We start from the raw sequence: 17,883 nt of genomic DNA on the forward strand, positions 1-17,883 counted from the left end.
ACACACACACACACACACACACTCAAAGACAGGGTCTGATTCACTCAACAAAGGCGGGGACCACCTTTCCCCTCTTCACCACCTCATCACTCTGGTAACTATGACAACCACATCATCCTCACCAATACATCTCTCTCTCTCTCTCTCTCTCTCTCTCTCTCTCTCTCTCTCTCTCTCTCTGCTCAGTATTCCTCTCATACTAATGTCACAGTGTGTCCTCTTCTGTTAGAACCTTCCAATGGGGAGGTTATCGGGGATATCTGGGAAAGGCATTGAACTGCAATTTTAACCCACTATGTTGCTCATCCAAACTCACTGTCCCTTCCACTGTGAACTGTTTTTATCGGAGAACCGCAACCAATTATAGCTTTTGCGAATCAGATCCTTCAATTTCATGGTTTGCTTAACAAACAGAAGCACCCCTGAGCAGAACGGATGAATATTCACGATAAACATTCAAACAATCAAATAAACAGTCTTTTAATACAGATGTTAACAATATTATCATATCTCACTGCTGCAAAATCACAAATTTGGATTGACGGGCCCTATTTAAACGATCTAAGCGCATGGTCTAAAGCACACGGCGCAAGTGCACTTAGGGCGTGTCCGAATCCACTTTTGCTAGTTTGACGACGGGAAAAATGTCGGCACGCGTGGTTGTCCCTATTCTCTTAATGAGTAATGGGTGTGTTTTGGGTGTAACATGAAATAAACCAACCAGAGTCTCATCTCCCATTCCCTTTAAAGGCCAGTAGTGCTCGCGCCATTGTGGATTGCTATTTACATGACGGAATTTGCAAGTGGAAAGACTGAGGGCCCTATCCAAAACACACCCATTGCTCATTAAGAGAATAATGACAACCCTTTTAGACCATGTGCCGCGAGCGCCGACCATTTTTCCCGTCGTTAAACTAGCAAAAGTGGATTCGGACATGCCCTAAGTGCACTTGCGCTGCACTTGCCGTGCGCTTAGATTGTTAAAATAGGGCCCTGAATGCATCTCCAGAGAGCAAAGGGTCCACGTGCTCATGCGCAAGGTCAAAGCACGCAAGTAGACCATCTACAGGACAAGCCGGATTCCACCATATCTTTATGTACACAATATTCATCTTTTACATTGTAATCCTTTTATTTTTAATAATTGGCTAGTTTGTGTGCTGCTCCCCTGTGTGTATAATAAGCTGAGTGTACGCACGTTGTGGACCCGCCTATAGGCGCAAATAAATTACAAAAAAAAATTGCACCATTGACTTTTGGTTTTTGTTGGTCAATGGCGCAGTCTATTTCAGTTGCCTCAAAATAGCAATGCGCCAACAATGCGGCCGAACACACCTCGTTTTCAGACCAGCACGCCCATGGGTGCACAAATAGGCGCAAATGCATTTGCTATTTAAACAACGTGGCACAGAACGTAAAAATGAAAGCTGCGTCAGGCTGAAACTAGCAAACTTCCGTTGCGCTTGGCGCTGCATTGCACCGGGTGTATGATAGGATGTCAAAAAACAGCATTTAAAGATTTCATTGTTGATTTTAAATTATTTTAATTACTTTAATTTAATTGAAATTGAACAATTACACCTAAATAAACTGCCAGTTACTGTGTGTGCATGAGAGTGTGCACTCTTTGGTGAATGTTTTTTAGCTTTTCTCTATTGTAGCGTAACTCCAGCCCTCTGGGCTAGTGTTCAAAAAAGAGCTGACATGCTGATACATTATATGCATATCTGTGTGTATTTGACTTCCCTCACTGTGTAAACTGAATTGCATATTTCTGATTTCTTTTCTGACCCAGGTAATGAATTCCAGGTCGTCTGGTTTGCGGTGAAGTGCTGCATTTGTCTGATGATAGATGGCATGCTTTTATGTACATGTCACTGCATTTGATTTCAATGTGTAAATGAATTAATACAAAAATGCTTTAGAGGCAAAAAGTTTTTGTTGCTTCCATGTGCCAACATATTGCTGCAAAACGAACATTAATGAATAAATAGCCGTGTGTGTGTGTGTGTGTGTGTGTGTGTGTGTGTGTGTGTGTGTGTGTGTGTGTGTGTGTGTGTGTGTGTGTGTGTGTGCTTGCGTGTGTGCGTGCATGTGTGCATGTGTGTGTGTAATTTATGTTTGCTGCATTCTGGATTTCAAAGACATACTACAGTAGTTTGAAAGACACGAATGTGAGTAATATTTTTTTTTACAAATTGTTATAATGTTCTCATAGGTCCACTTTTAATGTTAGCAAGATTTTTACATCAAAAAAACTAATTTAGAAGTAATAGGCTATTTTCTGTCCTGTTTTTGACCCTGTTTGAAAGACTTTATTTTGACAGACGTGCCCCATTCAAGACTTTTAAGACTGCACCCGTCTACTGCTAATTATTAGGTAACAGTTTTGCATATTGAAATAATTTCCAATGTTCCGCCATTAAACATGAGGAATTGTTTTGAAACTTCCGATGTTGAAAAATGGCAACCAGCGAAATTCAGCCATACATTTTTGAGCCAGAATCTGATGCCAAATCAGAAGACAATACATAAGGAATTAAAATGTATATTTCTTCCTTATGTATTTGTGAGGTAGTATTGTATTTTATGACCTTATATTAGTTTTGAAAAGAAGATGTTTATTTTGTTACATCGTTTAAACATTTGCCAACTGTGAAACATTTAAGTGTATTACATATGCTTTATTGGTCTTGGTTGTGGCAAGTAAAGTTTAAGTAGGCTACTTGGAGTTACCAAAGTTATAGTAATTGCCATTGTTTGCTGCACTGTTGTTCTTATATTCATCATTTTCAGTAAAGTAAATGTAAAGTGCCTTTTCAGTGAAGTGAGTACATATCAAACGAATTGTATCAGACAAAGCAATAGTGACCCCTGGTAAAAACATGGTTTCTCACACTCGTGTTGCGACATTGCTGTCGGATTCAAGATAGTCGCCACTGTATCATCTTTTATTTTCAGTCTCCCTGAACAGTCTTGTTTAAAAAAAAAAAAAAAAAAAAAAAAAAGAATCCGCAGTAAAATGAAGCGAACACAAAATGTGTCTTTCTGATGCGATCTGGAACTTTGTTAAAAATAAAATTCAGCCACGCTTTCTTAATTTTAGGATCACAAGGAAGGAAATGCGAAGACTGTTTTTCCACAACTTGCCACTGAAAAACGTCTTGTAATCCTCAGAAGCATCTTTTGTTGCTGGAGTAATGCTGTGTTTGCATCTCTCGTTTTTATTACTACATGACAAACGCGGATCGGTGGACAGGGCTATGGTGGAGAGGCAATGACGTAGAAGTAAACGCTGATCTTCTTCTGCAGAGGCGGTATTGCATCGCACTATGATTTCATACTGAGACAAAATCTGAAACAAGTCATTTTAACAGCTTGATTTCAATAAAAGCTGTATTTGGACTAACAAAGAAGCTTTGAGGTCTGAAACGTTTAGGATGTTTTTTTTGTTTGTTTTTTACAGTACAATGACATCTTATAAGCCAAAACATCAAGGAAAATTTGATTTCTCAATTCATGACCCCTTTAAATCATCCAACCCATATGTGTTCATGTTTGTGTGTAGCAAGAGAGAGAAAGGAAAACAGAAAAAGGGGGATGTGGAATGACGAAACGTGCTATTTTTATAGAAAATGAGAGCACTTAAGATGCTTTTAAAGTGCTTCATTTAAAGTCAACTGGCCCCTTTAACTGCAAAATCATTTAGAGATTATTGCTTTTATAACAAGATAATTAACAGCAAACCCGTTAATTTAGGAGGAATTGCTATGTTTCTGAGAATCATATAATTATATCAGCTATACCTAACTTGCATTCCTGTATTACAAACAAACTTTAAAAAAAGTTAATCTACGAGTGGATTTTTCAATTGGTCTGGTAAAAATGAATAAAGTCTATATGCTGCATGCATCAAAGGAACTCACTCAGTCATGATATTTTTCATTTTACCCTTGAAAATTTTCATTGGTAGAAGAGCTCAGGCTAACAGCATAGATTTTATACTCTTCAGTTCTTCAAAGCTCTACTGCAACAGAGACAAATTTGATAATATGATTGGACACTGCAGCTGCACTTGTTTGTTTGGGATATCTGCACCTTAGTATGTAAATGGATCTTTGAATCAAGGATTCAGTTGCCCCTCTGTGTGAGTATTATGCATGGAGCATCAAAATGTGCAATAACTTTTTTTTTTTTTTTTAAATCAATAAGTGTAAAAATTTGGACCAAGCTCAGAGATTCAGATATAGCATCAGATTGAGACTCACCTGTAGATGATGCAGGCACTGTTACGACACGTATCACAGTTGGATGTGTCCTGCCCAGTTCGATATGAAAGTCTGTAGAAAAACAGTGTGTGATAAATGTACTGTAGCATAAAGAAAAAATACAACTCTTAACTTAAAGGTATAGTTCACAAAAAATGAAAATTATGTCATCAATTAATCACCCTCATGTCATTCCAAACCTGTATGACTTTCTGTGGAACACTAAAAAAGACATTTTGAAGAATGTTGAAGTCCAAACGACATTGGGCCCCATTGAATTTCACTGTATGTACAAAAAAAAAATGTAATTCATTCAGGTTTAAAACAGAATGAGTGTGAGTAAATTATGACAGAATTTTCATCTTTGGTTGAACTATCCACTATTTTTTGGGTGAACTATTTTATCTTTTATTTACAAGGAAGCATTCAATTAATCACAAGTGATGATAAAAACAATCCTGAAAAAAAGATCATGGTTTCCACAAAATATTAACCAGCACAACAGTTTTCAACATTGATTATAATACGAAATGTAAAAAGCATCAAATCAGCATATCAGAATGATTTCTGAAGGATCATATGACACTGAGGGATGGAAAATGTCTGCTGAAAATTCAGCTTTGCACCACAGAAATAATTTTACAATTTAAAATAAATTAAAATAAAACAGTACTGTATTTTTAATGAATTAAATGCAGCTATGGTGATAGCTTTATTGTTTTAATTGTGTCAAGATTTATTGATTAATTTGATTAATGAAACCGCATATCTAAATTAATTCAATAAAATGTTTTGATTGATTCACAGCCCCAAATTGTTCATGTGCATTGATGCAGGGCTTTCTTGCAGATTATTGCTTTATTCTACCCAGTGCCCAAGATTTCTATAGATTATTTCATGATGGAAGACACCGGGATTGAATTCCCTGTATCTATCCGCAGTTTACTCATGGCCCTTGGGCTTCAGCAGCATTAATGTATGTACAAGGGGATGATGGATCATGCACTAGCCTGGCATACTTGAAGTGGTTTTGATATATTATTTGTGTGCTGATGTGACACTGTGACACATGCCTCGCATTTCTACGAAGACAATAACGGGGCTGTACCCAGCAGCCATGCAGTTATGCATTTTCATTAAAGCTTAATGAAAGCCTAATTGGATCACTTTATCCCTCTGAGCGCTCAAGTGTCAGGATGGTCATTGATATTCTGCATTCAATTCGATCTGATGATGCTGAGGAGTTCACAGCGACAGTAGGTGCACACATTATGTCCAATCGTAGAAGATCAATATTTGCTGCAGCCATGCAGCAGGAACGAACGGTAATTGAACTGGGCTTTTACTTTATTTGCTTATAGACTAAAGTTATATTTTTAAACATAATGATATTTTTACCATATAGGCTCAGAATCAGGGCACCATGATGTCATGGTAGGATAGAGGAGTACTTAACTGGAAGAAAATCAATATGGTCAACATGATCTGGAATAAATGGGAGAGAGATGAGATTGAAACCTTCATCGCGGTAGATTCACTGGAGAAGAATTATCCTAAAGGTCAGGGAGGGCAAGGAATTATTGGTGGTTAATGTGACCCATATGTGATGAGGTCTGTTGGAGCTGTGTCCAGGTTGGTGTGTGTTTAGGAATGTACATAAAAAGCTGTCATCATTTACTCACACTCCCCCCCCACCCACTGTGGGACACACAAGATGAGATTTTGTAAATTGTCTCAGTATTTTTTTTGTCCATGAAAGTTAATGAGGTCCAATGTAGGCGTGAAACATATATATCATCTAAGATAATCTCGTAATTGTTGTTTTAACCCTGTGCAAGCAGACATTATCGAGTATGTCACTCACTTTGCAAAAACCAAAGAAACCTGAAAGTGCACACTTTCATTGTGAGCATCACACAGCGATGTTTCAGTACAGAATGAATTTGCATGAACATTATTCAATAAACTATTTATAAAGACTAGAGTCACTTGCTTTGTTTCTGAATCAGCCATTTTGAACACATTGTTTTAATAAATGATTCAGTGACTCATTAAACCATTTAAGAGAGATTTACATTTACTGGCATACTGGTGGTTTTAGCTTTATATTTAAAAATATGTTTAATAAATTCGAAATTTTATTTTTAAAACACTTTTTGTCTTTTTATTCTAATTGTATTTATTGATTAAATATAAGACTTTGCCATAAAAGAGTCCTACATATAATAAGGTTAGACAAACAAATGCCCCTGGAAATTAGTTTATATCAAATATCACCCCTTAATGGAAAAGTTGATTTCTGTCACTGTAACCGCTGAAAAGATTCAGAAGAATACGGTCTATGACAGGCCTAAACCAGGCAAAGTACCAGCACAAAAATACTCAGCAAAATATAGTCTAATTATTGTTAATGACTAAATCTCATTTTTATTAATATTGCACACCCCTAGTCCAGTGTTGTTTTGGACCCCACTGACTGCATGTGCATTCTTTAAAATATCTTAATTTCTGTTAAACAAAAAGCCAAAAAGGTTTGTAACAACATTAGGGTGATTAAATGATGACCAAATATATATTTTTGTGTAAACTTCCTTAAAGCTAATATGGCCATCTAAGATGGTCTACAAGCTTACACCAACTAATAACCAGTTTAGAATAACTAGAAACCAGCTACCATGTTACAAAACAGACCTATGGATTTTCCAGCAGGGAATAATTTAGAGTTTCAAGGTCACTGGACAAATTCTATGGTCCTTTTCTATTTTGTGAGCGGATACATTTATATTATGTATAAACAGTATCTTATATTTCAGTTCTTTTGAAATAAATATTGATCAGACAGTGTGTGCATGTCACTGAATCACACAAGTGCTGTGTGTTCCCTGCGAGCTGGCTCTCAGTTATTGCAGACATCAGCTCTGTTGAAAGACGCGCTCTGCCCTCTCCCGCTGGAGGTGTGCCCTGAGTCTGCAGGGAGGTGAACACTGCTACGCTCCTGGAATAATCTGTGAAAAACTGACACTGGCAGAGGAAGCACGTCTCACATTACACACTGTGTAATAGCGTGCTAATGTTTCTTTCTAACGTGAATTCACAATGGCTCTGCATGTTGTTGAAATTCAGTGAATGCTATTAGGACATACCAGTGTTACCACACGCTAATGAAAGTAATATGTGACAATATCAGTAGCAGCAGCATCTGATGATACTCATATTGAAGTCCCTTAACTTCAGACACAAATATGTGCTGGAAGTTGGTCATGGATAGAATACAAAAGAAGAACCAGATTTTTATGTTACCTAAATTAAATGTAACTTGTGCGTGCCTAGGATTGGGAACCAGGAACCAGGAACCGGTTGATGTTTGATTCCCAGTATAATGGCAATCAACTGCCAATGTAGACGGAAAACCACACTAAAATATTCAGACAGCTTCCTGCAATAGTTACGTAACTGCGCTGCATCACTGACACAGAAACGTCTCGGTTACGTATGTAACCCTCGTTCCCTGAGTAGGGAACGGAGACGTTACGTCGGATGACGACGAATGGGGTTTCGCTTAGAAATCCTATCATCTTCGAGTATTAAAACACGAGCCAATGGCAAAGAAATGCCATGGGTCTGCGGAATTTGCATAGCGTACCTCCGCCCCACCCTGGGGGTATATAAGGAAGTCGCTGGCAACATGCAGATATGTCTTCGCTGAGGAGCCGAGACTGAACTCAGGCGTTCCAGCGGTACAGCGGAAGTGGCAGGGAGACGTAACGTCTCCGTTCCCTACTCAGGGAACGAGGGTTACATACGTAACCGAGACGTTCCCTTTCGTTGTCACTCCGAGTTACGTCGGATGACGACGAATGGGGTTCCCGTATAATCACGCCACCTCTCGACTGTCTACCAGTGCCCTGCGTAAGTCTGAGCTCCCTGTCGTGAAACTAGCACGGACGAAGGAGTCCTACTTAACACAGGAATACCAAGGTACACTGGGAAGCATATCCAGTGGAAATATGCAATCATGCCCAACCCGAAGGGGGGGACTTGGAATACACATATGACCCCGAAGGGCTGCATACGGAGTAACACTGGGGTGTCCAGCCGCAGGTGGAATATTTCAACCCCAGGGGTGGCAAGGTGGCTTGCCAAGGGAAAGACACATGCTCAAAGAGGCTTACAGTGGAATACACATGTGGGGGTCGCCCGAAGGGAACCATGCACATGGTGGCACCTAGCCAAGCGCGAAAGCTGCCCGTGGCATAACTCTGGCGTTGACGTCATCAGTGCTGGAGGAGACTCAGGGCTTATGAGGCTCACCTGAGGAAATATCGCACGTATCCCGTCCGTGGAGAGGAATGGCGAGCAAGCGAAGACACCTGAGCAGAATCTAGTACCGGCTAGTTGAAGCGAGTACATGAGAAGAAACTGGCTCTACTCGGAGATTGTAAAATCTCGCAAATGTGTTAGGTGTCGCCCAGCCTGCAGCTCTGCAGATGTCTGTTAGCGAGGCGCCATGCGCTAGAGCCCAAGAGGCTGCCACACTCCGAGTGGAGTGGGCCGTCACACCAAGGGGGCACGGTCGACCTTGCTGCTGGTAAGCCAAAGCAATGGCGTCCACTATCCAGTGAGACAACCTTTGTTTGGAGAGAGCCTTTCCCTTCAGCTTCCCACCATGACAGACAAAGAGCTGGTCTGAGGTCCTGAAACACTGCGTTCTGTCTACGTAAGCACGAAGGGCGCGTACTGGACAGAGCAGTGCCAAGGCTGGGTCTGCCTCCTCCAAGGGCAGCGCTTGCAGGTTCACTACCTGATCTCGAAAGGGTGTGGTAGGAACCTTGGGCACATATCCAAGCCGGGGTCTCAGGATCACGTGAGAGTTAGCCGGCCCGAATTCCAGGCACGCTTCGTCAACCGAAAATGCCTGCAGGTCCCCTACCCTCTTGATGGAGGCCAATGCAACCAGGAGCGCTGTCTTCATTGACAGGAACTTAAGCTCCAATGATTGCAAAGGCTCAAATGGAGCACTCTGCAGGGCAGTCAGAACCACTGAGAGGTCCCAAGAGGGTACGAGGGGAGGGCGAGGAGGATTTAGTCTCCTCGCTCCCCTCAGGAACCTGATGATCAGGTCATGCTTCCCCAGAGACTTACCTTCAACTGCATCGTGATGTGCGGCAATGGCGGCAACATACACTTTCAGGGTGGAGGGAGACAGCCTTCGCTCCAACCCTTCTTGCAGGAAGGAAAGCACGACACTGATCGGGCATTTCGTGGGTTCTTGCTGTTTAGAAGAACACCAGTTGACGAAGAGGTTCCACTTCAACGCATAGGCATGTCTCGTGGACGATGCTCTAGCGGAAGTGATGGTAGCCACCACCGCTGGTGGTAGGGTACTCAAACCTGCCTCGTCCCGTCCAGAAGCCACACGTGGAGGTTCCAAAGACCGGGACGAGGGTGCCAAAGGGTGCCCCGTCCCTGAGAAAGGAGGTCCTTCCTCAGAGGAATTGGTCAGGGAGGTGCTGTCGCAAGGAGTATGAGTTCTGAGAACCAGGTGTGGCTGGGCCAGTATGGGGCAACCAATATAACCTGCTCCTTGTCCTCCCTGATCTTGCGCAGGGTCCGCGCAAGAAGGCTCACTGGGGGAAACGCATACTTGCGTAGGCCCCGCGGCCAGCTGTGCGCCAGTGCATCCGTGCCGAGCGTGCCCTCGGTCAGGGAATAAAACAGGTCGCAATGGGACGAGTCGTGGGAGGCAAACAGGTCTACCTGTGCGTCGCCGAACTGATCCCAAATCAGCTGAACCGTCCGGGGATGGAGTCGCCATTCTCCAGCGAGAGGCTGAACTCGAGACAGCTCGTCGGCCGCCTGGTTCAGGTGTCCCGGGATATAAATGGCTCGAAGCGACCTCAGATGCTTCTGACTCCATATGAGGAGGTGGCGGGCGAGTTGCGACATACGGCGGGAGCGTAGACCACCTTGATGGTTGATGTACGCTACTGTTGCGGTATTGTCTGATCGGATTAGTACGTGCTGACCCCTGAGCAACGCATGGAAACGGTGCAGGGCGAGACGTACAGCCAGCAACTCGAGGCAATTGACATGCCAAAGGCGCTGGGGTCCTGTCCAGGAGCCCGCGGCAGCATGTCCATTGCACATGGCGCCCCAGCCCGTGGTGGAGGCATCTGTTGAGACAACAACATGCCGGGAAACTCGTTCCAGGGGCACTCCGGCCCGTAGAAAGCTGAGGTTCGACCACGGGGTGAAGGTCTGACGGCAGGCCGGAGTCACTGGGACCCGGAGCTTGCCGTGTTGCCATGCCCACCTCGGGACTCGATCGCGAAGCCAAAGCTGAAGCGGTCTCATATGAAGCAATCCGAGCGGCGTTACTGCGGCTGCGGATGCCATATGCCCCAGGAGCCTCTGAAAAAGTTTCAGTGGGACCGCACTCTTGCCCTCGAACTGGCGAAGACAAGTCAGCAGTGACTGCGCGCGCTCGCTCGTAAGCTGCGCGCACATGGCGACCGAGTCGATTTCCATACCGAGAAAAGAGATCCTCTGCACTGGGCAGAGTTTGCTCTTCTCCCAGTTGACCCGAAGGCCCAGACGAGCTAGGTGCCGGAGCACAAGATCCCTGTGTTCGCAAACCTGGTCTCGAGAGTGAGCTAGGATCAGCCAGTCGTCGAGATAGTTCAGGATGCGAACCCCGTGTTCCCGGAGGGGAACAAGGGCTGCCTCGACGACCTTCGTAAAGACGCGAGGAGACAGGGCTAGCCCGAAAGGGAGAACCGCGTACTGGTATGCCTGCCCCTCGAAAGCAAACCTAGAAACGGTCTGTGTCGAGGTAAAATGGAGACATGGAAGTAGGCGTCCTTCAGGTCGATCGCTGCAAACCAATCCTGTGGCCGCACACACTCGAAAATGCGTTTGGCCGTGAGCATCTTGAACGGCAGCCTGTGGAGGGAGCGGTTCAGGACGCGCAGGTCCAGGATCGGTCGTAACCCACCCGATTTCTTCGGAACAATGAAGGGCTGTAGAAGCCGGACCTCATTTCGGCTGGAGGGACAATCTCGATCGCACCCTTCGCCAGTAGGGCGGTGACCTCCGCTCTCATGACAGGGGCATTGCCACCGACCATAGTGAAGCGGACTCCGCTGTAGCGGGGAGGAGATCGCGCGAACTGAATCGCGTAGCCGAGCCTGATGGTTCTCGCGACCCAGCGGGACAGTCTGGGAAGCTCTAGCCAGGCTTCCAGAAAGTGCACCAGCGGGGTCATACGGACCACAGACGTTCCGTCGGGGGTGCAGCGAGGCGGAATGACCGGCCCAGGCGTGGGTGGCATAGCGGCCCAGTGCGGGGGCACGGTCATTAGCCGCGTCCTGCCAGAGGAGGCCAGGGGAGGACCAGCGTCCCACGGGGGCGTGCTCTGGCAGGGGTCTGGCGACAGAGGGGGATGAGAGGAGCGTGGCCCGTGGGCGGCGCGTGCTGTCATCCACAGCCTCTTGGGGCTCAGAGAAAGAGCATAAGTTCTTTTGTAGAGATCTTCACCCAGCCCTCAAGCGGGGGAAGGAGTGGTCCTGCTACCAGCTCCTGAAGAACTGAGCCCTAACTCCAAGCTGCCTGTCTCAGGTTTGTGCTGCTCAGCCAGGTGTTAGCCGGCTAAGGGGCAGAGACAGGCGGTGCCAGCCTCCAGCGACCCCCTTGTGCTCAGGCCAGTGAAGGCTCGAGGGAAGGAGCCGCAAGGAGGCGGCGTCGGCGGGAAGCAGACTAAGCAGACCACACCGACGGATGACCGTCAGTGCAGAAGCCTCAGTCTGCTTGTGGATTGATCGAAGACTGTTGGGCGCAGTCCTCAACCACCCCGCCGACCAGGCTGCCCGCCTCAAGGTGCTGTTTAGACTGGCGTGGCAGTCTAAGGGGCGGAGACGGGCAGCGCCGCCCTCCTGCGGCTTCCTCCTGCTCAGGTCCGTTTGCAGGCCAGAGGGGAGCAGCCGCATGGAGGGGGGCTTGGCGGGAAGCAGACTGAGGAGGCCGCACGGATGGATGACCATCGGTGCCGGACCCGAGTCTGCTTCAGGTGGTCGAAGCCACCCCGCCAAAGAGCTCAGCCTGGGACATGGGGGAGCTGAGAAAAAGAATTCTCAGACCCTGCCACATCAACCTGGCTAGGCCCATGTCTGGACCACATAGTGGACATCACCTGACCCAGGATCACGCAGGTACCGATGTCGCCCGAGAGCGAGGTCAGTAGTGTGCGTGGCGGAACAACCAGGCCGGGCATGGGAGGCACAGCGTCCCAGCATAGGGGCGTGGTTAGAATTTCCGCGTTCTGCCAGGGTTGGCCAGGGAAGGACTAGCGTTCCACTGCGGCCGGTTCGACAGAACTCCCGGGACAGCACTGCATCGAAGGCGCAGGCGACACACAGCACTGCATGACCGTGCCACTATAGTGACAGGGAACATACAGACCATGATCGCCATGCGATCGAAGCAGCGAAGGCGGAGGACACCCGCGGGCCGCGAAAGTCACGTGGAGTTTCGCGCAGCGCAGGCGTCCTGATGCACGTCCGGGAGAAGCTTACAGCGCTCGGGGGGAGGGCGGGGCCACTCCAGCCGATGCTTTCAGCTGCCCGGGAAAGCATGGCTGACAGCTCTGGATCGGTCCCGGCAACGATGGCACTCCCGTGGGAGGCAACGCAGTCGAAACTTCATTTCCAGAGGAATCAAGCCCGCCTTGTGATGCTGTGAGTGCATGGTCTGCGATGTGGAGGGGGGTGTGGCCCGAGGAATTGACTCGTCGGTTGTTGTGCCACACCAAACCCTCAGATCACCCTGGCCACCAGCCAAAGTATCCCTTCTCGAGGAAGAGATAAATTGGGGTGTGGCAGAGGGGACTCTACTCACATGGAGATCATTGAGTCTTGATCTATAAACATCGCGATGGTCATGTTCCCGCAATGAAAACATGACTCATCAACGAGCGCTGCCAAGCGTGATTAAGCCCAACACGCAAAACAGCGCTCGCGACCGTTAGGCAGATGACTGACGCACACACATCCAGAAAATACACGGGCGAACCGTCTTGAAAAAGACGTGCCGCGTGCAGCTCTTTTAGAGAGTGGAAAAGCTCAGCAGAGTGCTGAAGCACCCAGGGAGAAACACACTCACTGTCGGCAGATTACTGCACAAATCAGCAGCAGGAAATGCGATCTCGCTGGAAGCGCCGTCACACCAACACACTGAAGAGCCGCTCGTCTCGAAGAGATTTGAGATGACACTCAAAAGGCTTGTGGAGTGAAGTACTGAACTTGGCTCCGAAGCGAAAACATATCTGCATGTTGCCAGCGACTTCCTTATATACCCCCAGGGTGGGGCGGAGGTACGCTATGCAAATTCCGCAGACCCATGGCATTTCTTTGCCATTGGCTCGTGTTTTAATACTCGAAGATGATAGGATTTCTAAGCGAAACCCCATTCGTCGTCATCCGACGTAACTCGGAGTGACAACGAAAGGGAACTTTAGTGCAAAACACACAGCTTGATAGTCTGATTCCTGAAAGAATGACTCTTATGAGCCTGTTCATTTTTAGTGAATCAAAAATATACGGTGCAACAAGTATAGTGTGTTTATAGAACAAATCACTCTTGTGAGTTGTTGTTTGTTTTTTTGTGAATCATAAACATACAGTGCAACCAGTGTAATCATATTCCCAAACTAATAACTCTTATGAGTGTTTTTTTTTTCAGTGAATCAAAAACATATAGGGCAACCAGTGTAGTCTAACTGGTGAATCTTATGAGACAGTTTTTTTAATAAAAAAAAAACATAGGCCCCAACCAGTGTAGTCAATTTACACTGCAGAGTTTCCTCTCTAGGGATTGCCACCTTGTCATAAGGGGCTTTCGCACTGGATAGTTCTAGGAACTTAGTTCTAGGAACTAAACACCAGAATGGTTCCCCGAGAACTCCCCTTGGAACGTTTTCTGGTTGCATTCGCACCGTAGGAACTCTGAAGTGACGTAAGCAATGCTCATTCTTGTGTCTTTTATTTTGACAGCGCAGCAGACCTTTATATGGCGCAGAGAACGCCAGCCAGAGCCTGAGCAAACAGTGCTCGCATTCTCCGTGTTATAGTTTACGATCTGTCTAACAGTCCTGTCTAATATGTTATAAGATAGAACTATTATATGTAGAAAGTAATGAAAAGTTAGTTGCGTATGCCGTGTGGTTGATGTCCAGTGGTGCTAGCTGAGCAGAAATACATAATCATGTTTCGCCAGGTCCCCTCAAAGTTGCGTTGGATTTTCACCTCAGTGTAAAGGTTAAGAGGCCCATCTATTACTGGTTTCCATGCTCATAGAGTTACTTTGTGGAGTAAATATATAGGCTATAATCTGTGTGTTTACATACACAGTCTTTTTAAAAATGGCGGGTGCTGGTGTTTCGCGTGCGTACACTAACATCACGGATAGTTCCATAGTGTTGGTTTAGACCCTACTCTGAAGTAGGAGCTAAATTAGTTCCTCCAAAAGATTTCCTAGAACTAAAATAGCTCCTAGTTCCTGAAGTGCGAACGTGCCAAAATCCAGGAACTTTCGCCGATAGCTCTAGGAACTATGAAAAGCCCCTATAGTGGAGAGGCTTGTGTGGTCCTGTGATCCCGATAGCAATGCCGCCTGGAGCTATGCTCCTTGTAGGGCCATCCATGACGGTAAGGTTGAGGGGGAGATCCCTGACAAAGACCAATCCAACCAAGACCTCAACGATGGAACAGGCGGAGGATGATGGCTGGCCTTAGGGGAGCATCACCCCGACTGGGAAGGCAGACAAAGGCTGCAGCAGTAAAGGGCCCCCAGTCTTCTTGGACCCCATGCCACTGCATTCTGACCCAGATCTGTCAAAGACTGTGTGGTGGCTGTCAGTGCACCAGTCACCCCAAGCTAAACAAAATCACGTACAGGCTCCTGGTCTACAGATGGACCGGCCATGTCATCCGCATGTCCAATACCGCACGTCTCCACAAACACATTCTGTAGAAGAGAATTTCAGATTTCAAGAGAAATGTTACAAGGACAATATCAAGGCCATTCTGAAGAAATTCCACATCACATCTAGCAACTGGAAACACATTGCACTGGACTCGAGCTCCTGGAAGAAATCCATGCAGGAAAGTGCTGCACGTTATGAAATAGTACTCTGTGACAGCTTTGCAAGGAAAAAGACAAAAAGGCTCAACCACCACCAACGATCACCACTCTCCTCTTCCCACACTGCACCAAAGTATGCGGATCGCGGATCGGCCTCTACAGCCATATGAAGACCCACAAGTAGACGACCCAGTGGAGAGGACAGTCATACTCGCCTTGAGTAACCGCTGATGAGTCCGTTTACATAACCAATGAATCTTATTATCTAGTTCATTTTAGTGAATCAAAAGATTATATACAAGCAGTGTAGTCTGCTTCCCTAACAAGTTACTCAGAGTTTGTTCCTTTCAGTGAATCAAACAAAAAGTTAGCTTACATCTAGCTAAGAGGACAGATCAGTGCTTACTGACTGGTTGTTCAAGTAACAAAGTATAGTTAGTGTTAAGTTAGTCTCAGCCTCAGACGTCACGCCCACGTACCATTGGCTGAAAGTCTGATGCATATGGCACACAAAATTGAAAACACTTCAGGAGTTTTGAAGTCATCATCTGATTGGTTGAATTCTACAGGATTTCTTTAATGGACCACCTGGAAACAAAGCTGTCGTGATGACAAACCCCCTCATGGAAGAAGAAAGCTGTTGTGTTTACAACTGTGACAATGAACGCTTGACAGGGTAAACTAAAAAATGGATTGCTAAGGTGTTCAGAGAGCTATTTAGTGTGCCTTAGCAGCACTAATAAGCATCATTGACTATTTCTTGTTTGCATTGTCATTTATTGTGAATACTTGGAAATGCACTAGAAGTGTAAAGGAATCTAAATGCCCTCAAAGCACAGCAGAGCATGCTTTGCAAAATCCCATTGTCATCCAGACACTGACAATCTGTTGCCGTCTGGATAGGGTGCGGAAGTCATTGACACACTAATGAGCCAATCGTGATAATGATTAAAAAGCAGTTCAGGCGGCTGGATCTCCATTTGGATACATTACCCAGTGACTGTCCTTGGAAAGTACTGCATTAAAAAAGCTGCAATTATCTAATACAATGGTGAAATGAGCCTCAGTGAGCAGAAAAAATAAATGTGTTAAAGTACTTGTGAAGAAAATGTTGTATTGTTGCTCATTTGAGGGATCAGTAAAGTTAGCAAAGCAACACAAAATCTTCATTTATTCCTCCTCGACAATTATCTAGCAATTGCCTCCCTAAAAAACAAGAAACTCATGCCAGCATTTGAAAAATGTTCATTGTGTTTAGTATCTATACTTCTTGTGCATATAGGAGTGTATCGCAGAAGGAATCATCACGTCAACAAAAAAACGTTCAAAAGCTTGACTGGAAAGTTGTCTTCCTTGTAACTGTTGATCAATTTAATGCATCCTTTCAAAGTTTAAAAGATTACAGTATAGTATAATATATATTTACAACAGTGCATTCTGGTTCTCGACTCTGATTGGCTGAGAGCCATTTTCCAGCCATGCGACATTCTACCAGTATCACCACGGGAACCATTTCACCGCTTGTCTCACTTTGTTGCAGCATTTTTCGTAGCATCATGGCGGCTGTTGATCAACTTAATGCATCCTTTCAAAGTTTAAAAGATTACAGTATAGTATAATATATATTTACAACAGTGCATTCTGGTTCTCGACTCTGATTGGCTGAGAGCCATTTTCCAGCCATGCGACATTCTACCAGTATCACCACGGGAACCATTTCACCGCTTGTCTCACTTTGTTGCAGCATTTTTCGTAGCATCATGGCGGCTGTTGATCAACTTAATGCATCCTTTCAAAGTTTAAAAGATTACAGTATAGTATAATATATATTTACAACAGTGCATTCTGGTTCTCGACTCTGATTGGCTGAGAGCCATTTTCCAGCCATGCGACATTCTACCAGTATCACCACGGGAACCATTTCACCGCTTGTCTCACTTTGTTGCAGCATTTTTCGTAGCATCATGGCGGCAAGCAAACCACTATAATTTTACCAATTTTACTGTTGTTGTGTTACAAAATGTTGTTTTAAGAGTTTTTTGGTGAGAATGTAGTAATTTAGACATAAAATTTGCGACTGATAGATAAACTTTGTGTAGACGTTTTCGGAGATGTGAGCTTCAGGCCGTCAGCGGACATTCAGCGCTCATGTAACCGCGTCTTGGGCGGTTTACCTCGACCAATCTTTTGGGAATTTGCTGCTGGCTCTTATGTAGATAGTGTTTAAACATGAGGTATCATTCATTTTGGGTATATCAAATGGGCAATCTTTGATCTTATTAATCTATTACTTGTTCCAGAGAAAAGTGATTTGGCTAAAGTTTCATAACTTTATATTTTTTTATTTAACTGAAATCCTGTACTATAACTAGAGCCGCTTTTGAATTTTTGACTGAACTCTGTTTGCTTGTGTTTATTTCCTGTACAAACTTCTTATCATTTTATAAAGGCTAAACAAAGCCTTATAAGATGCAACTTA

The 17,883-nt window shown here is 45.1% G+C and overlaps 1 protein-coding gene across 1 annotated transcript in view; it reads right to left on the bottom strand.

The window, feature by feature from the left end:
• insyn2ab (inhibitory synaptic factor 2Ab) overlaps positions 1 to 17,883 on the bottom strand; it is a 55,557-nt gene that overhangs the window by 14,755 nt on the left and 22,919 nt on the right. The window contains exon 3 of the mRNA XM_081394240.1: positions 4,269 to 4,340. Coding sequence (XP_081250366.1) covers positions 4,269 to 4,340 — 72 coding nt within the window. The remainder of the gene's footprint in view (positions 1 to 4,268; positions 4,341 to 17,883) is intronic.

Source organism: Scardinius erythrophthalmus, assembly GCF_964197995.2.
Source record: "Scardinius erythrophthalmus genome assembly, chromosome: 19".
In the NCBI taxonomy this organism is placed as follows: domain Eukaryota; kingdom Metazoa; phylum Chordata; class Actinopteri; order Cypriniformes; family Leuciscidae; genus Scardinius; species Scardinius erythrophthalmus.